The sequence below is a fragment of the Ruditapes philippinarum genome, unplaced genomic scaffold (genome assembly GCF_026571515.1).
Source record: "Ruditapes philippinarum isolate M1 unplaced genomic scaffold, ASM2657151v2 ctg5219_1_1_1_1, whole genome shotgun sequence".
In the NCBI taxonomy this organism is placed as follows: Eukaryota; Metazoa; Mollusca; class Bivalvia; order Venerida; family Veneridae; genus Ruditapes; species Ruditapes philippinarum.
This window is the reverse complement of record NW_026865148.1, coordinates 38002-60554: the sequence shown is the minus strand read 5'-3', so window position 1 is coordinate 60554 and position 22553 is coordinate 38002. Positions and strand designations below refer to the sequence as shown.

General features: G+C 34.1%; 1 protein-coding gene across 2 annotated transcripts; it reads right to left on the bottom strand.

The window, feature by feature from the left end:
* Positions 1-5593: 5593 nt before the first annotated feature.
* On the bottom strand, positions 5594-21235 carry LOC132728007 (kelch domain-containing protein 1-like). Of its 2 annotated transcripts, none has more exons than XM_060713607.1 (9): positions 21140-21235; positions 20467-20677; positions 19227-19379; positions 14765-14916; positions 14266-14359; positions 9602-9754; positions 8818-8973; positions 6780-6953; positions 5594-5759 (listed from the first exon to the last, which is right to left on the bottom strand). In XM_060713607.1, the coding sequence occupies exons 2-9, from the start codon at positions 20675-20677 to the stop codon at positions 5671-5673; spliced, it is 1182 nt and encodes a 393-aa protein (XP_060569590.1). In that variant the 5' UTR covers positions 21140-21235; the 3' UTR covers positions 5594-5670. The 2 variants fall into 2 exon arrangements, with proteins under 2 accessions (XP_060569590.1, XP_060569591.1); XM_060713608.1 differs by lacking the exon at positions 21140-21235 and adding an exon at positions 21056-21124.
* Positions 21236-22553: the final 1318 nt, after the last annotated feature.

The window sequence follows — 22553 nt, the reverse complement described above, 5'->3', positions numbered from 1 at the left end:
CCACAACAAACAAACAAACAAAAAAAAACACAAAAAAACCTAACAAAACAAGTCACAATTTGGATTAAATCTAAATATTGGATTATCATTTTCAAAAAAAAGTAAAGGTATAAATGTATTTGTTAATGTTCAAAATAAGACATTTAGGTAAAGAAGTTAAGTTTCATATTTTTACTGAAAATCTCACCTGCTGAATCAATGTCCGAGTTTCCAAGAAGATCTAGAGGAAATCTAACCTTTAATCTTACATCCTAAAAGTTTGTTGACAGATATATACGACAACTTTACGTAATGATTTAAGTCGAGTATATTTGTTAAGTATGACAGGGAAACAATTTATTGTGTTTCAGTGCCTTTCAAACAATAGCTTTTATATAATAATAAATGGAAAAGTCAATTTGTAAATACAAAAATTTATATTCGTATAAATATTAGTTGAAATTATGATGATAGTTTATGCACAATTCCGTTTTCAGACGAAGATGGGTTTAATTATTTAATTATTCGGCTTAATAATCATTCAGTTAACCATTTATACTTTGAATTTTACAGGCCTTAAAAGGTATAAGATAAGAGTGTATTTGTTCAATACATGTACTAATTGATATTTAACTGCAGCAGCTGTCAGAAAATAAACAAACATAATAGTTGATACCAGTACCAGCCCTGGGTAAATTGTTGGAACAGATGTGACGACAACGTCACATGATATTTTGAATGATTACCTGCACTTTTGTCTCTTATTATATTATTTTACCAAAGTTTTTGATTACTGCACCTTTATCTATAATTAGATTATTGTACTACAGCTTTGATCTTTTTTCCTTCTTTTCTGTTTTACTTCGACCACTCCAAAATATATTTAGAACATTTTTTCTTCTTTTCTGTTTTACTTCGACCACTCCAATATATATTATATAGAACATCTTCTATCATATGCGTAGCTTGCTCTATATTAGGGTCATTTGTTTGTTGGTAGGATCGCGCTATTATACCTCACCAGCAAGTGTAGTGTGGGTCTGTGCTAGTATGACCTAATGAGGGGATTCCGGTCTAAATCTTATGTCACTAGGTTTATAAATACGAATAATATATTTACTCCATCAAATGTTCATGGTACTCGCCCTGCTTCAACGTTCATGTTTTGTTGCATCATTTTTCAAACAGACGATTAACTACAAGACATACTGGTTTCTCTCAATATTAAAGCATTTATAACACAACGGAAAAGAAAGCCAAAAGGCACCAAGGTCAGACGAGCAAGTTTGGTGGACAAGTTGAACGTCCATTTAGTTTGAGTTTTCAGGCAGTCCGACGCCATAATTATGATACACGAGACATTAATCTTGGAAGATACCCGATTGTTCAACAGCGCAGTTTCTTTCTGTTTTCAGAAGTGACACCCTTTTCTCGACTATTTAGTGATACATAAATAACCAATCAAATCAAGACTGTTTAAAAATACAATAATAACGGTGTAAAAAGCTTGCACATATACATGCATATGACAAACAGACGGGGTGATCTAAAAGTCTGAGAGATGAGAAGATGGACATCGTAGGCCAGTTTGTCATAACAGAGGGCCAAAACAGATCTAGGTTGATTGCTTCACCATGTCGGTGTATCATACAAATAAGATATGTCACAAGATAACATTTAAATTCGTTCAATGTCAAAGGTGACCAGGTGGCCAACAAAAGAACCGCTCAGGTGGGCAATATACATGTACGCCCAAATAGAAACCGAGTAATCTTTCAAAGCAGAGACACCCTTTCGCTAAACTTGAAAGAAACAAAATTGCATTTGTGACGCCACCGCATTATTACAACATTAACAAGAGGGCCATGATGGCCCTTGGGTCGCTCACCTGTATATAAGCCCCCGGAGCGGGGCCAGTTTAAACCCCAGGGCTTTTATTTGAACAAACTTAGAAGACACCCATTAGAAGACGTTTCATGATGTTAAGTTTTTACTACACACATATAATGAAAAACAATGACCTCTCCCCTCACCCCCGGCAGGGCCAATTTTAACCCAAGGGCTTTTATTTAAACAAACTTGGTAGACACCCATAAGAAGATGTTTCATGCTAAACATCTAAGCTCTAGCTCATTGGGTTTTTTAAAAGAAGATTTTTTAAGTTTTTACTGTACACATATAGTTAAAAACAATGACACCCCTGGGGCGGGGCCAGTTTTGACCCCATGGCTTTTATCTGAACAAACTTTGTAGACACTCACTAGAAGATGTTTCATGCTTAATATCTAAACTCTAGCTATTTGGGTTTTTTCAAAGAAGACTTTTTAAGTTTTTGCTATACACATATAAGGGAAATCAATGACCCCCTTGGGCGGGGCCAATTTTGACCCAACAGCTTTGATTTGAACAAACTTTGTAGACACCCATTAGAACATGTTTCATGCTAAATATCTTAGCTCTAGCTCTTTAATTTCTTTAAAAGAAGATATTTTAAGTTTTTACTATACGCATATAAGGGAAATCAATGACCCCCCGGGGCGGGGCTAATTTTGACCCGAGGGCTTTTATTTGAACAAACTTGGTAGACACCCATTAGAACATGTTTCATGCTAAATATCTTAGCTCTAGCTCTTTGGGTTCTTTAAAAGAAGATTTTTTAAGTTTTTACTATATGCATATAGGGAAAATCAATGACCCCCCGGGGCGGGGCCAATTTTGACCCCAGGGCTTTTATTTCAACAAACTTGGTAGACACTCATTAGAAGATGTTTTATGCAAAATATCTTAGTTCTAGCTCTTTGGGTTCTTTAAAAGAAGTTTTTTTAATTTTTTACTATATGCATATAGGGAAAATCAATGACCCCCCTGGGGCGGGGCCAATTTTAACCCAAGGGCTTTTATTTGAACAAACTTGGTACACACTCATTAGAACATGTTTCATGCTAAATATCTTAGCTCTAGCTCTTTGGGTTCTTTAAAAGAAGATTTTTTAAGTTTTTACTATATGCATATAGGGAAAATCAATGACCCCCTGGGGCGGGGCCAATTTTGACCCCATGGCTTTTATTTCAACAAACTTGGTAGACACTCATTAGAAGATGTTTCATGCCAAATATCTAAGCTCTAGCTCTTTGGGTTTTTTAAAATAAGATATTTAAAGTTGTTTCTTTCGGTTGCCATGGCAACCAGAGTTCATCATGGAATTAAATTCTTTGAACAATTTTTAAAGGTGCCCACCAAAGGAACACTCCTGTGAAGTTTGGATGAAATTGGCTTAGTGGTTTATGAGATGTCATTTAAAGTAAAAGTTTACGGACGGACAACGGACGGACGCCGGACGAAAAGCAATCACAAAAGCTCACCCTGTCACTTTGTGATAGGTGAGCTAAAAAGTAGGAACAGATGTTATTTTTTGTTTCTATACAAGAACATATACAAGTATACAAGCTGTGAATCATTGTCCTTATAATGTGCTCAGATAATTTGAAAAATATCCCTACAAGGCATACATCACTCTTCCTGGAGGTCATGACTGGTGGAGGAAGATCTCAGGTGCCACTTCATGCATATTTCAGGGACAAACGGGGACCCCCGACGTTCCATAAGCTAACTGGATAGCTTCCTCGTATGAAAGAATCCAAAGTCCCTGATGGGATTCGAACCCACATTGGTGAGGGGCAAGTTGTTTTAAGACAACGGCCTTAACATGCCCCCTTGCTACAGGTTATGACCTTCAGACAAACTCCAAGCTATTTAATCTTTCTTTTACGAAAATTGCAAAACATGTACACATGTATAAAAACACGTTCCAATATGAGTTGTTTACATTTCATTATTTAACTCATGAAATGACTATTTTATAGCAAAGAGAATATGAAGAAAAGTCACAACTTTCTGGGTCAGGGCCAATTTTGATCCTAAAGGTATAATTTGAGCAATGTTAATAGATGTTCACTAGACATTTTTTCATGCCGAATATCGGAGCTCTAGCCCTTGTAGTTTTGATGAAATTTTTTTTTAAACTTTTTAACATGTATATAGAAAACGTATCGCCCCTAGGACGGGCCAATTTTGACCCCAGGGCTTTAATTTGAACAATCTAAATTTTGACCCCAGGGCTTTCATTTGAACAATCTTGGTAAAGTCCTCAAGACAATGCCTTACACAAAACATCAATGCTCTAGGCCTTTTAGTTCTAGAAGTTTTTTAACATTCTTTGTATTATTCCTTTTGGTTACCATGGCAACAAGATTTCTGTATGGAATCAATTTTTTTTAACAATTTTGGAAGCCTTTCACTCAAGGAAAAATCCTGGCAAGTTTAAATGAAATCAGACCTGGGGTTTTTATAAAACAAGAGGGCCATGATGGCCCTGAGGTCGCTCACCTGTTTATAGGCCCCCGGAGCGGGGTAAGTTTAAACCCCAGGGCTTTTATTTGAACAAACTTGGAAGACACTCATTAGAAGATGTTTCACAATGTTAAGTTTTTACTACACTAATGAAAAACAATGATCTCACCCGCCCCCCATTTGATTTCTTTAAAAGAAGATATTTTAAGTTTTTACTATACGCATATAGGGAAAATCAATGATCCCCTGGGGCGGGGCCAATTTTGACCCCAGGGCTTTTATTTGAACAAACTTGGTACACACTCATTAGAAGATCTTTCATGCTGAATATCTTAGCTCTAGCTCTTTGGGTTCTTTTAAAGAAGAATTTTTAAGTTTTTACTATATGCATATAGGGAAAATCAATGACCCCCTGGGGCGGGGCCAATTTTGACCCCAGGGATTTTATTTGAACAAACTTGGTAGACACTCACTAGATGATGTTTCATGCCAAATATCTAAGCCTTAGCTCTTGGGGTTTTTTAAAAGAAGATATTTAAAGTTTTTTCTTTCGGTTGTCATGGCAACCAGAGTTCTGCATGGAATTAAATTCTTTGAACAATTTTTAAAGGTGACCACCAAAGGAACATTCCTGTGAAGTTTGGATGAAATTGGCTTAGTGGTTTATGAGGAGATGTCATTTAAAGTAAGTTTACGGACGGACGGACGAAAAGCGATCACAAAAGCTCACCCTGTCACTTTGTGACAGGTGAGCTAAAAAATTAAGGTTACTGTATAATCTGTCAACAAACACATATACAGTTGAATTTCTATATGCCACTGCATCACATATTGCGATGGCATAAAAATTTGAATTATCCCTATATTACTAAATGATCAATTTTTATCATATCTGCCAAATAGTTTTGATTTCCATTTTCTATTCAAAAGATACAGTGTAAACAAACATTTGGAATTCATAGAGAATGACTAAGATTGACCTTGACCTAAGAAAGTTAAAAACTGCACTTTGTAATCATGCAGAGTTAACACCAAATTGCTAACAGACAGACGGATGAACACTGTATGAAGAATTATTATAATGTTGCATGACTGGGCGGCATAACAAACAATAATTTGAAATAAAATAAAATACAGCCAGGCCATTATATGCCAATTTTTTGTTTCAGGCATACAAAAATAGAAATGAGAGTAGATCTGTTAAGACATTTTTATCACTGACTTTTTGTCAATGAAAGCTTTAAAGCAATATGATTCAACAAAATAATTTTCCATCTTTAATTAATATATATTTATATACAAGATTTCATTGAATGAAGTAAAACATGATGATAATTGGAATCATGACGTGGAACCATTAGTTTGAGTATCATTTGTATTGTTTCCCTGAGTATTGTCTGTATGTATTGCTTGTCCTTTAAGTACATCAGCTGAAACAGAAATAATATTATGATAAAAGATGGACAGACAACTATTTTTTAGCATAAGTACCAACTGCTAAAACATTTCTATTGCTTTTGCTAAAATATTGACCTAATTAATATCCCTATAGCCCTACTACCATTCTTGCATGAAAACTGCACATAGTATTAAACAAAGAGCAAGGATAATGTATCAATTCACAAAGAGAAAGATATCATTCAAATGCATGACACAGTAATGTAATACTTTTGTATGTTCACATGGAGCTATTATTTAGTCAAATTTAAGGCAAGTTATCGGCCTTCAACAGTGAAAAATATTATCACAGACAATGTGAAGTTCTTTGGAAGGTATCAGTGTACAAAACAATCCTGGAAGTATAATTTTGGAATGCTTTGCATTTCTTACAATTATTTCATCAAAGTTATTGCCAAGATTGAAAAAATATTAAAGTTAAATTTTGACTTTAATTTCCCATCTGATAAGTAGGAGCATAATAATACCTGAAGTAGCTTTTATGATTGATCTTGCATGAAGAACTTTTAAATTTCACTATGGGTATTTAAGTCAAAATCCATGTCAGAGTCATGGATCTTGGCTAGTGATTTTCTAGGGCATGTATGAAAGTCCTCAAGGGGCTCAAATGAAGTCAAAATCCATGTAACAGGTTATGTTTTTCTGGGTTTTTAAAAAGTGACGTTCAGTTTTAATCTGAAAAGTGTATAAAGTTTCAAGCAAACACCTTCATTTAAAGATATCAAGTAATGCAGTTTAATCAGTGTTACGCCAACACTCAGGTAAGTTTGTCCCACAATTCTTTGAATTATCAAGCTTAAAAATCAATGGCTCCTATTTTAGTTACCTATATTTTTTCAATATTCAGAAAGTTTTTATTGACCATGTTGTATTTTTTTAAAATCAACATTGCCAAAACTTTGGCCCAATTAGGTTGCTAATGCTACCTTTTCTTTAAATGAAGAAATATATTTGTGTTGAAATACACACACATTGATTTATTAGAACTTTACCTATTTGTAGAACATATGTATCACCATGAAGCTTAGAACACATCATAGTTTCTGTATTGAAATGTGAGGTTCCTCCATACATGACAAGTTTATCCCCTACAACTGCCACACAGTGCTGCCCTCTAGCCTCAGGTGTGTCTCCCAACACCTCAGGTTGCATCCATTCTTTTGTTTCTACAACATTTGACAGACAGTTATATAATACATTGAACAATTTATCATTAATAAAATTCATGTAACAGTAAATCTATAAAATTTTACTAAGGTTTCAAAACCTTATTCTCTTTTGGAAATTAATATTTAACATTTCTTTATCATTGAAACATAAATTTACAAAGTTAAATAAAATAATAAGTAAATCAAGTTAAAACTAGAAATGTGTCCATAGGACACGGATGCCCCCACACGCCACTGTTCTGTCAATCTTATGACTCTAGGTCAAATATTTTTTGGACTACATGTGCCACAAGTTGAAAACTAAAAATCAACAAAGGGCCATAATTCTGTTAAATTTGGTCGCAGCAAAAATTCCTTCCTTTAGTACCATCTACACATTAAGGTTGTTAATCCCTGGAAGTTTAAGCAAAATCTGCCATCCGGTTTAAGAGGAGTTGCGTTCACAAAATTTCTACATAGTATATAATGAAAAAATCAACAAAGGGCCATAATTCTGTTAAATTTGGTTGCAGCAAAAATTCCTTCCTTTACTGCCATCTACACATTAAGGTTGTTCATCCCTGGAAGTTTAAGCAAAATCTGCCATCCGGTTTATAAGGAGTTGCATTCACAAAATTTCTACATAGTATATAGTGAAAAAATCAACAAAGGGCCATAATTCTGTAAAATTTGGTTGCAGCGAAAATTCCTTCCTTTACAACCATCTACATCTTAAGGTTGTTCATCCCTGTAAGTTTAAGCAAAATTTGCCATCCGGTTTAAGAGGAGTTTCGTTCACAAAATTTCTACATAGTATATAGTGAAAAATCAACAAAGGGCCATAATTCTGTTAAATTTGGTCGCAGCAAAAATTCCTTCCTTTACTACCATCTACACATTAAGATTGTTCATCCCTGTAAGTTCTGCCATACGGTTTAAGAGGAGTTGCGTTCACAAAATTTCTACATAGTATCTAGTGAAAAAATCAACAAAGGGCCATATTTCTGTTAAATTTGGTCGCAGCGAAAATTCCTTCCTTTACTACCATCTACACATTAAGGTTGTTCATCCCTGTAAGTTTAAGCAAAATCTGTCATCCGGTTTAAGAGGAGTTGCGTTCACTTTCGGGACGGACGGACAAGTGCAACGCTATATGCTCCCACATTGTGGGGGCATAAAAATGTCCAATAACAAGTTACTTAGCATTTATTAAAGTCTTTTTTCATGAGTTATTTTCAGAAAGAAATACTTTGTTTAGAAATGTTATGCATCAATCTCCTTTTCTTCAAATTGATTGTACATGTATATTTCAATTACATTTTTAATTTCATTCTATTTTCTAACTTTATCTATCTTTATTCAATCAAATGATTAGTAGTCAAACATGTATCTCTAAAGTCAGGGTTATACACAAACTATAAACCCAGTTTGAACTTTGTACACCCTAGTACTAAATCTCATTTTATTCATATTTTAGAATAAAGTTAGAAGACAACCTGGTTATCATAACCTTAAAATCTGTATTACATTGGCCGTGAAAAACAACTTGAAATCAAAACTATTTTCATTGAGTGCCAAAAGTCAACTTCTATTTAATTCTATGATTTGGGGAATGTTAAAATTTATTTAAACCATCAGAAAATCAACCTGGATTGTAATCAGCTAAAATGTTACAAAAAGTATTCACTGGAAAGTACACACAATTGAGACAATTTAGCAGATATTTTATACTCTTTTTAAAAAATTTAAAATGTCATCACTACAAAATGTGCGTGATAGGACAATGACATAGTGCTAGCAAACACATCACAAACACTACACATTCTATTTTAATGCAAAGAAAGTTTTGGACCTATTTCAAAAATCACTATTTCGTACTTACCAGTATCAAATATATGGAAGTCTGCGAGATGATTGTTATCCTGTCCTCGGCCTCCCATTACTACCATCCGCTTACCGACCGCTGTAGCTGTGTGAAATGACCGTGCAACTGGCCTTTCACCATTTATCTTCATGTCCAACTCCCACTTCCTTGTGTCTGAGAACAATTAATTTCTAAATTGTAATTGAAGTTCTCTCACAGTTTAAACATTTGAGCCGCGTCATGACAAAACCAACATAATGGGTTTGCGACCAGCATGGATCCAGACCAGCCTGCGCATCCACGCAGTCTTATCAGGATCCATGCTGTTCGCTTACCAACTCTATTACAAGTGGAGAAACTGACAGCGAACAGCATGGATCCTGATCAGACTGCGCGGATGCGCAGGCTGGTCTGGATCCATGCTGGTCGCAAACGCACTATGTTGGTTTTGTGGTGACACGGCTCATTTATTGTTTAAAAACAAAAACTGTTAGACAAAGTGCTTATGCACATTATCTGATATTAAAGCATTACCTGATATTAAAACATGGTCATTCAGGAATTATCATAAAAGTATACTTAAGGCATTTATTCAGTGAAAGCTCATTGACCTACAATTATGACGATGAAAACTTGTAAAGGTTCAAGTCTAGTTAATGAAATATGAAGCTGCATCTAAGACATCACTATCTACTTTAAGTAACAACATAAATAAACTTCTTAAACATCACCTGACAATAACTTATTCCCATTTAGACATTTTATTTGATGAATTTCATCATTTATAACAAAAGTTACTTACCAACATTGAAAATATGGAGATCGTTTGTACGTTTTTCTGTGTCTCGTCCTCCGAATATGAGAAGATTACGTCCCACAGAGCACATACCATGTGCTGCCCGAGCCTTTGGCACCCCGAGATTCATGTGCATTGGTTGTGACCATTTATTTGTAGCTACAAATTTAAGAATGGAAACAAACTTAGAACCTTTTGCCTAGATAGTAATATACACAATTTTATATCACCCAATTAACAGCAGACGTGTTTAACCCTTAACCTGCTGAATTGGTTTGATGGATTTGCCAAGCTTTGAATTTGGAAAAGTCCTAACAAAGTTTAAGGGAATTCATTTCTAAAATCCTACAGTTGAGCTACACATACCAACAATATAGAGTATAGTGGGACTGCACAGGATGGCGCTATACATGCGGCATGGGCTCTATCCCAGCAGTTTAAGCATTGACAAGAACAAGTTTGTTTGTTTGTTTGTTTCATTTTACGCCTTTTCCAACAGTATTTCAGTCATATAGGCGGGTAGTTTACTAACCATCGTTCCTGGAGAGTTACACCAGTACTAGACTACCTTCCTCCGCGCTAAACTACCAAAGGAGGAAGGTAGTCTAGTACTGGTGTAACTCTCCAGGAACGATGGTGGCTTTGAACAAATATCACTTTATTAAAATATCTCTTTTAGCTGCCAAGAACAAATCTATGACAAATCTAAACCACATAACGGAATTAAGTTTTATATCACAAGCAACATTCCTCAAATTTTGCACTATGGTTTCAAAAATATCATTTGATGTAGAACAAATGCTATCATATTTAGAACCCATACCCTACTAACAGCTAGCACAATAGCCATTGCAAACAATTTAGTATCAAATCTGAGGTTGTGAACTTAAGTGACTTGTCAGATACCAAGTTGTCCGACAGACAATTCAGATGTCATTTTTTTTAATCTTGAGAAAGTTTGTTAAATTCAAACACTAAGCAGACAAAATTTATAACAGACGTCAATTTTCCTAGCACAAAATATTTAAATCTGAACAAAATATCAAAACAGATGTTCATATAATTAGAACAAGAGCCATGTCAACATGGCCATCCCCCGCCGAATGTGTTTGCTCATTGGAAGAATGTACAAGTAGTAGAGCAGAATAATTCCATTTTAAGAGGTCTTTTGGTAATGAAAACTGATGGCTATAGTGATTACAGATTTGAAACCTATGTGAATACTGATGGCTGAATATAACAAAGGGCAATTACTGAAAAATAATGCAGGGTAGGTTATCATTCTTGTGTGCTGCATCCCTCCTCAGTAAAATCTATCCACCTATGAAGTTTCAAGTTGATACCTCAAATACTTTTTGAGAAAAAAATTGAATTGAAAAATTAAGTATGAAAAATAACAAAGGGCAATAACTCAAAAATTATAAAAGGTAGAGTTATCATTCTTGTGCCCTGCACACCTCCTGAATTAGATCTATGCCCCTATGAAATTTCATAATGATATCTCAAAGGCCTTTTGAGTTATGCTCTGGACAAAAATTAATTTTGAAAAATAAAAAAAGGGCAATAACTAAACATTTATGCAGGGTAGAGTTATCGTTCTTGTGCACTGCACTCCTCCTTAATGAGATCCATCCACCTATGAAGTTTCAAGTCAGGGAATTCCCCAGGTGCTTTTAGCGCATCAGCACCGATGCGCTAAAATTTCAGAACAAGAAATCCCGATGCGCCTTAAAATTATCATAGCGCTTTAAAAAATGACCGATATCCCTTTCTTTTGTGTCTATAAGTTAACCCCAATTAGCCAAATAAACAAGCCAATATACATGTCCTGTGTAGATAATTACCCGAGGCGTATACACAACCCGATACACTGATTGCCTTTAGACTGTGTGACGTCACAGACACCTGTCATCGATGTCTGCAGACGACTGTTGGTGCACTTTCAGGTGTTGTCAATTACCATGTATTGAGATGGGTGCAATTTAACCGCAGCATGTGTGATATTTACATGTTTCAGGTAGGTGTAATAACTTTTATTGCTTTGATAATATAATTGGCATTAATTGACATGCGATATAACAGTTTTGATATTTAAATTAGGGATGAATGGGTTAATTGTCTTGATATAAGTGTAATGTTCACTTTCTTATGATCGTTACGTCTAAGCAGTACTGTAGTATTAAGATTTCAAAAAATAATATGTCTAACATGAATAAGGGAAGCCTAGTTCACTATCAATTTTAAGAGTTTTTTTTTGTGAGCAATGTCGTTGAAACTTTGCTTTTTTTTCTTTTTTTTACTCTTTGATTAAACTGCATAGATATTCAGAAAAAAATTTGATTGATGGCTACTTTAACATTGAAAACATTTACGACTGTTCATTATCAACTTGCAAATGAGTGAAAACAACAACAAAAACTTTACGTCAACAATCTCACTTAGTGACAGCCAATTGGTCATTTTCTTTTTTAATTAAAAATATCTTGTAATCTGTTTCTGTTCAGTGAATCCCCAAAATGAAAAAAATATTAACTTTGCAGGCCCTCTTTAATCGAGTCTGTTCATGAACAGCTTTTTGAAGTGCAATCTACTGTCCTACCCCTTAGCATTGGTTTGTCAGGACATACAGGAGCTGGCCAGGCACTTTGGTGTAGATATGGAGCAGTGCCGCAGCCACTGGCACCAGGTACGTGCCAATTTAGAGGGGACTGATCAGTCAGCCGACCAGACCATGACCTGGATTACTGGCAACCTTTCTACCAGTCATCCAGCTCTTTACAGAATTGCTGCTGTGGGTCTGTCTCCTCCTCCCAACCTCTACTGCAGGTAAGCATTATTAAATTCATTCATTCTTGAACATTAATGAAATTCCAATGACAGTTGCAGATGTGTAACACTTTGCTAGAAGTTTTTCAACATTTCAAATAAAATTTTTTTTACTTAGTTAAGTTTAAACAGGCTGGAAGTTTTAAATTTTCAAATATTCACATCTAACAAACAATATAAATAAAAGACATGAGGTTAACATAAATGATTACTTTCATTTATTAATTTCAGACTTTGAGCGAGGATTCAGCTGCCTGAAGAGAGTTAAGACTAAAAAACTGTTCTGAACTCTTCTTGCCATCTCCCTTCAAGGACCCCCATTAGAATCTTTCAACTTTGAGAAGGCAGTCAAGGCATGGAAGGACAACAAACCTAGAAGACAGGCCCACTTTTAATGATGTTAATGAAGAAAAAACAACTGAAATATACTCATTTAAATGGGACACACACATACATATAAATGTTGATCACATGTTGTGAACTTGTGTTTATATATAATTGTTTATTTATTTGAATTGTTGGAAATGGAAAAAAATAAATATTAAAATTAAGAAAATGTTTATCAAGTGAAAAGCTTTCATTATTTGTTTTAAAACAGCCCACAGCAGTATCTTGACACCTTAAATGGCAAAAATTTTCGACACGCGGTATGAGGGGTCAAGACCCCCTCCCGCACCCACCCCCGTCTTATTAAAAAAAATGTAGCGCTTAAAAAATATCCTGGGGAATTCCCTGCAAGTTGATACCTCAAATACTTTTTGAGATAAACTCTGGACAAAATAGTATGAAAAAGAACAAAGGGCAATAACTCAAAAATTGTGCAGGGAAGAGTTATCATTCTTGTGCACAGCATTCCTCCTCAATAAAATCTATCCACCTATGACATTTCATGTAGACATCTCAAACACTTTTGAGTTATGCTCCACTCGGGTGAAAAATTAGGTATGAAAAATAACAAAGGGCAATAACTCAAAAATTATGAAAGGTAGAGTTATCATTCTTGTGCACTGCACACCCCCTGAATGAGATCTATGCACCTATAAAGTTTCATTTTGATATCTCAAAGGCTTTTAGAGTTATGCTCTGGACAAAAATTAATTTTGAAAAATAACAAAGGGCAATAACTCAAAAATTATGCAGGGTAGAGTTATCGTTCTTGTGCACTGCACTCCTCCTTAATGAGATCCATCCACCTATGAAGTTTCAAGTTGATACCTCAAATGCTTTTTGAGATAAACTCTGGACAAAATAGTATGAAAAAGAACAAAGGGCAATAACTCAAAAATTGTATAGGGAAGAGTTATCATTCTAGTGCACAGCATTCCTCCTCAATAAAATCTATCCACCTGTGACATTTCATGTTGATATCTCAAACACTTTTTGAGTTATGCTCCACTCGGGTGAAAAATTAAGTATGAAAAATAACAAAGGGCAATAACTCAAAAATTATGAAAGGTAGTGTTATCATTATTGTGCACTGCACACTTCCTGAGTGAGATCTATGCACCTATGAAGTTTCATGTTGATATCTCATGCTCTGGACAAAAATCAATTTTGAAAAATAACAAAGGGCAATAACTCAAAAATTATGCAGGGTAGAGTTATCATTCTTGTGCACTGCACTCCTCCTCAATGAGGTCTATCCACCTATGAAGTTTAAAGTTGATAACTCAAATACTTTTAGAGATATGCTCTGGACAAAAATGTCGGACGGAAGGACGGACGGACGGAAGGTCGGACGGACGGAGACTATTTCTATATCCCCCCGCCAAAAAAGATAATAAAGGTTGGTTTACTAAGAATATCTCATGAAATACATTCAAATATCAGATGTTGAATATTACCTGTATCAAATGAGTAAAGGTCATTAAACCAACCAAACTGAGCAGCTTTCTGTGTTTTTGCTTCATCTATAACATCATCATCACTGTCATCCATCTATAACATTTATATAGTATATGTTTGTAATTATAATGTTCCATTCAAGAAGGTATATAGTAAAACATGCTCATCTTGTGGGACTGCATAAACAACTTGATGTTATCAATTTTCTAGAGACGTATAAAATTGCTGGTATATCCCAAATTCATCCATGCATGATACATTGAAATCAATATCAATTTTAATGGGAAAGTTCTTATTCTTTACAAAAGGTTTAAACAACTTTTTAGCATGTTTTAAAACGTTTTATACATAAGTTTGTGATAACAAATCAAGCTATCACTTCTATGTATAGTCGGAAGGTGCATTTAACTGTTATCATTATCACCATTTTTTCATTATAACCAGTTTGTTATAAGAAAACTTTTATCATTTAATTTAGAAGATAAGATAAAGATTTACATCTTCCCAGTCCTCATCATCTTCATCTCCAGTCAGCTGTGGTCCGAATCCTCCAAAATAATATATACATGAATCCATTACACATCCCTGTAACTTGTCTCTAGCACTAGGTTTCTTCCCTTCACCATCTATCTTAGACCATGTACTGGTATCTGAAGTAATTGTTAAGAATTATAATAGTAATTTTCATCAAAAGGCTATCATGGATATCTGGTACTACTTAATTGTCACAACACAGAGCAAACAAATACTGTAACCCAACGAATATTCGCGACCAATTAATATTCGCTTTATTCGCGGATGGCCACAAAGCGCGAATATTTGTTTGCGCGAATAAGTCCGCACGATTTCGCGACTAAATTGGAGAGAAATTTTTATTTTAGACGTTTTTCATGCATTGATACTTGACCTTATATATATATTCGAATTTACGGGCACCTGCTAGGAAGTAATGAATTGTTATGAATATTGCCATAAAGCAATAAAAACACAAACTAAGTAAACTACTACTATTTTATAAATATCAAAATATCTCCATGGCTTTATAGTAATCAAAATAAACATTCACATTTAAATACAGTTTAAGATATAAAATGTTTGAATAAATCGTTTGACAAAAGTGGGAAAACAATCGAGCATCACAACCTCCATTTTGTTTTTCGATCCATAAAATAATTGTTTGATTGAATTGTTAAAGGTGTTATAAACCTATCGAGCATCACAAAAGGGTATTTGGTGTACATAATTACAAACAGTGAAATACAAGATGGTTTCATCCTAGTATCGCTTTTTACCCGGCAAACTTAACAGCTTGTCTAGCTCAGTTGGTTAGATTGCGGACTCGTATAACAAATTTTCTCGGCGTTGGTTCGATCCCCGATTGGAGAAGGTATTTTTTTTGAAATGCTTAAATTGAATTTTCAATCTGCGAATATTTTATTTTCGGAAATCAAAAAAAAAAAATGCGGAAATTAATATTCGCGAATATGTCCGACCTCGACAAAACGCGAAAATTTGTATTCGCGAATATAAATTGGGTTACAGTAGTTTTAGTTACAATATTCAAATCTAGACTCAGTCTCCAGTTAAAGTACTGAAATCATCTAATTCATCGTCTTATCTTTCATCTTTATTTTGGTTGACTTTTCAATTTCTGAGTAACGATAAATCATACAGACTTTGGAATGTCATTGGAAAATCCCAAGTTTTCAAGAATAATAAATATGTACATCAATCAAAATAATATATATTGGTTCTTTCTGTTTCAATTTATAGAGAATGCCTATCAAGAAATGTCTACAGGACAACATATTTCATTATTCTGCATGTTTCGCTATTGCTGAGTGCTTAATAATGCAATCTATGCAGCTCTATGAAACTTTTGATGTTGAAAAGAGGCATAAATATATGCAAAATTCATAACAGAGTCAACTCTAGTCTGCTGATGGAAATGCAGGTCATCCATTTTAAAGTATTTCAGAATTCAAAGGTAAAAGGGGCTCCATTGAGGTTTAAAAGCCTAAAAACATAAAATTTGAATTTCTTACATAAATGAGCTGGGACACTTTAATCAGAAATATATGCAAAGATAATAAAGAAATATACTTTGAAATAAATTGAAAATCGTATTTTTATGCTTTTCTTAGCCTGATTTGAGTGAAAAGTGTTTAAACGCTTTTCATTTTGGGTCATTTTTTTACAATTTGAATAATTATTCTGGAAAAACAAAGTGCGCGAATGATCTGAAATTTTGCACAAAGATTAGTGGTCTAAACTTACATCAAATGGTACATTTATCTGGAAAAAAATATTTTCAGTCCCATCATGTCAAAAAACTCTGTGGAGTCCCTTTAAGTTTAAATGTTAATTGGTACAAAAACTTTAACTGATATTATTCTTGCTTTTAAAGCTCTTTAAAGAATAAAAGCATTATACTATAGGATACACTGAAGTTGACTGAACCGGAACAGAATATTTATAACAGCTTCATTTTATAATGAGGTATCCCAAGCAATATTTGTCTGTAAAATATTTCATAATGAACCGATAAACAAACATTTTATAAAGCCCCTGTATAAAGGATTTATAATATTATCTGCTCCAGATAAGCGTAATTACAATTGTTCCAATATTCAAATATTAAAATTAATAAATTACCCATATTCATTATTATCAGTGTGCGTATCAGAGTTATGCTAATGCAAACATTCCTGACAGATTTTAGTTATTAATATTGAAAACAAAACTTCAAGTTTAAAGTAATATCCAAATGAGCATTTTCATTAATTTCTATGTCTTCATATGTATTTTCATTTTGTATGGTTTTGCAACCTGTATCAGGTAAAAGGTTGATGCAGCTATTCATCCTAATCATTACTCTGACAGTTTATAGCATCAAAATGTAGCACAATGGTTGACATTGAATATTAAAAACATACTTTTTATATAACAAGAGGGTAATGATGGCCCTGAGGTCGCTCACCTGTATATAGGCCCCCGGAACGGGGTCAGTTTAAACCCCAGTGCTTTTATTTGAACAAACTTTGAAGACAGTCATTAAAAGATGTTTCACAATGTTAAGTTTTTACTACCCACATGTAATGAAAAACAATGATCTACTGCCCTCCCCCCCCACCCGGCAGGGCCAATTTTCACCCAAGGGCTTTTATTTGAACAAACTTGGTAGACATCCATAAGAAGATATTTCATGCTAAACATCTAAGCTCTAGCTCATTGGGTTTTTTAAAAGAAGATTTTTAAGTTTTTACTACACACATATAGTTAAAAACAATGACACCTCTGGGGCGGGGCCAGTTTTGACCCCAGGGCTTTTATTTGAACAAACTTTGTAGACACTTACTAGAAGATGTTTCATGCTTAATATCTAAACTCTAGCTATTTGGGTTTTTTCAAAGAAGATTTTTTAAGTTTTTACTATATGCATAAAGGGAAAATCAATGACCCCCCGGGGCGGGGCCAATTTTGACCCCAGGGCTATTATTTGAACAAACTTTGTAGACACTCACTAGAAGATGTTTCATGCTTAATATCTAAACTCTAGCTATTTGGGTTTTTTCAAAGAAGATTATTTAAGTTTTTGCTATACACATATAAGGAAAATCAATGACCCCCCGGGGCGGGGCCAATTTTGACCCCAGGGCTTTTATTTGAACAAACTTGGTAGACACCCATTAGAAGATGTTTCATGCTGAATATCTTAGCTCTAGCTCTTTGAGTTCTTTAAAAGAAGATTTTTTAAGTTTTTACTATATGCATATAGGGAAAATCAATGACCCCCTGGGGCGGGGCCAATTTTGACCCCAGGGCTTTTATTTGAACAAACTTGGTAGACACCCATTAGAAGATGTTTCATGCTGAATATCTTAGCTCTAGCTCTTTGAGTTCTTTAAAAGAAGATTTTTTAAGTTTTTACTATATGCATATAGGGAAAATCAATGACCCCCTGGGGCGGGGCCAATTTTGACCCCAGGGCTTTTATTTGAACAAACTTGGTAGACACTCATTAGAAGATGTTTCATGCTGAATATCTTAGCTCTAGCTCTTTGGGTTCTTTAAAAGAAGATTTTTTAAGTTTTTACTATATGCATATAGGGAAAATCAATGACCCCCCTGGGGCGGGGTCAATTTTGACCCCCAGGGATTTTATTTGAACAAAGTTAGTAAACATTCACTAGAAAATGTTTCATGCCAAATATCTAAGCTCTAGCTCATGGTTTTCTTAAAAGAAGATATTTAAAGTTTTTTCTTTCGGTTGCCATGGCAACCAGAGTTCTGCATGGAATTAAATTCTTTGAACAATTTTTAAAGGTGACCACCAAAGGAACATTCCTGTGAAGTTTGGATGAAATTGGCTTAGTGGTTTATGAGGAGATGTCATTTAAAGTAAATGTGTACGGACGGACGCCGGACGAAAAGCGATCACAAAAGCTCACCCTGTCACTTTGTGACAGGTGAGCTAATAAAAACCCAGGACTTTAGTTATTGTAAGTCCCAGTTAAAGCACTAGGACATTTAGGACACATCAACAGATGTGTGTAACACTTATCTAATTTGATATGGTTTAATTTTATGAATCTTATAAACAATACCTTGGTTAGTAGCTCTAGTCAATTAAGAAGAATTTACTACATGTATTTGACTGACATGCAAAAAAAATATGAAAATCCGAAATTTTGACTAATATATGGGTTGGTGGCTTTTATTAATAAGGAAGACATTTCAAGACAATCTTCCCAGGTTGTGTGTAATGGTATCCAATTAAATTTTGAAAGATTGGGTAAAAATGCATTAATACTCATTTTATGACCTGAAAATTTTAAATACCCAATTAATTCTAATAGGGGTGGCTGTGGGTGTTGCAGCTATTGCCCATTTACCTCTATATGCTGATCTGGAGCTTTGTAAAATAATGCATAGAAATATTTCGGTTTTTAAATCTCACCTGTATCAAAAACATAGAGACTGTCTTGCCAACCTGTTTCTTGATTAAGGCCTCCAAATAAGTAAAGTTTATTTCCCACTGACACTAAACTAGCAGCAGACAGAGGTTCTGGAAGGGTTCCTTTGGCATCAATTAAAGTCCATGTTAGATCGACTGAAATTAAAATATGACTTTTACCTCAATACCTGTTTGAAAATATTTGTTAAGTTGAAGAAAAGGTTTTAAGTTATTCTTATTTATTTTCAGTTATTATAGTAAAAGGTAATATATATTAAGGATTAAATATAGAATATTAATTTATTAAATGATAGAAAGTGAATAGTAACAAAACAACTTAAAAATAAGTTTTATTATAATTATATCACTGCACAATAACTAAAACCTGGGCTATACCCAGAGTCTTTCACAGTAATTTATAAAGTAAAAAAAGCCCCACACATATGGAAGATATACTGGTTTCCTAGCAGTTTCCAGCCACAAATCAAACTTTTTAACAAATAAAATAAAAATCAGTCAATGGAGGGGTACAAAACTTTGACAGGACAAAGTTAGGTACCTGTCTAGCATTGCCATGTGTTTAATGCTGCACTTTCACTTTACTTTTTAATTTGAATATAGGCCTGAAATGTAATGCCTTTTTTTCACCTTTATTAAAAAATTCATAGCAGTTTACTAGACCTTTTCTATTTTGAATATAATTCAGTACCATAAAGCAATATTAAGATGATTATTAAGATGATTTTTATCAGACAAACAGAACTTCCCAACCTTTTCCGTGTCGTCTGCAAAAATATTTTCAGAAGTATTGATTAACCTAAAATAGGGTCTTAGTTATTGCGCATGAATATTCAAACTAGAATTTCCCAGGTGTTGCTTATTTTTTAATGTCGCAAGTTCTCTTATGTTACTTTTAATAACAGGCAAAACTTCAAAACATATAAATTGTTGTACATACTATTTTAAATGCTGTTTAGCATAGAAAACAAATGTTTCACTGATTGATGAAGTAATGTGGATGCCTTACTGGTAAAAATAGACTGTACTGGACAAAATTGATAAACGGCCGGAAAACTGCTAGGGGACAGAAACTGCTAGGAAACCAGTAATATTTTGACATTTCAGATAAAAGAAAGGATCTGAAGAGACTGAAAATTAAAAATAGAAATGAAACGTCAAAATAAGTCCTAGTGAAAAATGAAAAGGCAAGTTCTAATACAAGTCATATCAAAATTTTCCATACCAACATTAAATTTTAATAATTCACAACTTTCAATGTGATTTTCCCCATCATTTATGACTCCACCAAACACATACATATTGTTGCCTTGGGAACAAGCACACTGTCCCTCACGCAAAGGGAAACTGCATGATGTCACCTTCTTCCAGGTAACAGTAGTATCATTCTCCAATTTAACACCTAGTTCCTGACTGCTACTTCCTTGATTACCCATCTAGAATAATAAAAAACATGAAGACAATGATGGCTAAATTAGTGAATAATCAATTGAGTTGCCTTTAAAAAAAAAAAAAAAGAAGAAAAATCAAGATAAGCTTGGATCGAGGAGATAAATTCAACACAAATTTAAAGTGTCAAATGCAAAGATTATCTTCTACGTGTCTGATTCTTTGCTGTTAAGGTAATATGGCGACTTAATTTCCAGTTAAACTGTGGGGAAAGTGATTTGATTAAATTATCATTAATGAAGAGCCACGAGTGACGGACCAAGTTCAACAAAGCCTTAAATTTGGCCAGTTTGGCTTCGACAATTTCGCAATACTCTACAGTACTGTAATTTATGTTTAGAATTTTTAAATATAATACGACTTGCCAATAATAAAAAATAATGAATACTAAGGGCCTGTGTATGATAAATAATAAAGATCAATAATTGCGCCTTAAGAATTAAACAAACCTTTCCCGCGATTTCTTAAACGGTGATCAGTTAAAAATTTTCAACGCAGGAAAACGTAATAATAAGGTGATATACCGCTAAATGTTCGTTGTAGGCCAAATCAGTACAACTCAAATCAGCTGCCTCGGATTCAGAAATTTTGGCTGGCTTAAGTTTGAAATAACCAAACTACCCCTTCTATGTGGCTGGGACATACGATGTCCAAGCATTAGAGAGGAAAAAAAAAACACACAAGAAAAATGGCCATGCTAAAGCACTAGGTTTTCAATTATAACCATAGTAGAAACATTTGTTTTAATGTTACATTAAGATCCGTTGTTTTTAGTTGGGATATAGATAAATCTATTGAATTACTGATGAAAGTAATAATATTTATTGACCTTGCTCCTGGGAGGGGAGGGGCTTGGGTTAAAGCAATCTTAAGCTAGGTCTTCACATGAGCTTGCTATATACATGTACCATGTTATATTAAGATAAGTGAATCGTCTGACCTTAAGTTATTGACGGAAACTATCGAGTTTGACTTAAGCTTGTCAGTCTGCCCGCCTTACACAAATTGTCAAAATTGTATACATGTATATTGTATATATTATCGAATTCGTAAAGTAATTTGCATTTTTTGACCACTATGGTCCTCTTGTGTTCATACCGTCGTTGTTCACTGACAGAAGTGTTGCCTACAAATATCTGATACTAATATATCCATAAACGTGTTATATTATACGGGCCATTTTTGACATTTATTGAATTGTGTTCCGCGAAATGACAAAATCTACCAGTTACATAGAAAAGAGCAAATACCAAAATATGACATTTAACGGTTTATTTTCCAAAGCATAAAATGTTAGATAATCACAGAGAACAAGTGTGTGAAGTTTCAACCTATTCTCTTGGGTAACTTTGGAGATATCAAATTGCACGTGCAAATGTGACTCCGGAGGGGGGGGGGGAACAATAGCCCTCCCTATTCTTTGAAAACTAATAGTTGAGCAAATAAACTAAATACATCATGGGTATCATTCATTTTCACGACAGTTTTCTAAAAAAAAAAGTTTTGATATAAATAAATTTTTATTCTTTCAGGAAATGATTCATGGTTCATATAAATTCTGACTTACTATTAAATTAAGAAACATATAGCACAAGAAATATTACTTTTGTAAACATTAGAGTTAAATACTCATATATTATGCATGCATAACATTTGCTATCTAATATATCACTCAGAGAAATGTTCGTTTAAGTGGCGCATAAATCTGCCACTCCCTCTAGAATTAAAACAAACACAAATACGAAGTAATTTCGTGCTCCAGGATGTTGACCATCTCATAAATATGCACTGTCACTTTGCATTAGACAGTTCTGCATATATTTGACACTGCTATTGAACTCACAACCACCCTTATAATTGGAA

Bases quoted from the DNA above. Each gene is read 5' to 3' on its own strand.
- LOC132728007 (XM_060713607.1), bottom strand. From the start codon at position 20,677: ATGGGTAATCAAGGAAGTAGCAGTCAGGAACTAGGTGTTAAATTGGAG. The intron at 14,917-19,226 runs GTGAGATTTAAA...CAATTACTTCAG, and splicing joins TCTCTATGTTTTTGATACAG to ATACCAGTACATGGTCTAAG. The intron at 9,755-14,265 runs GTAATATTCAAC...TTAAATTTGTAG, and splicing joins CCTTTACTCATTTGATACAG to CTACAAATAAATGGTCACAA.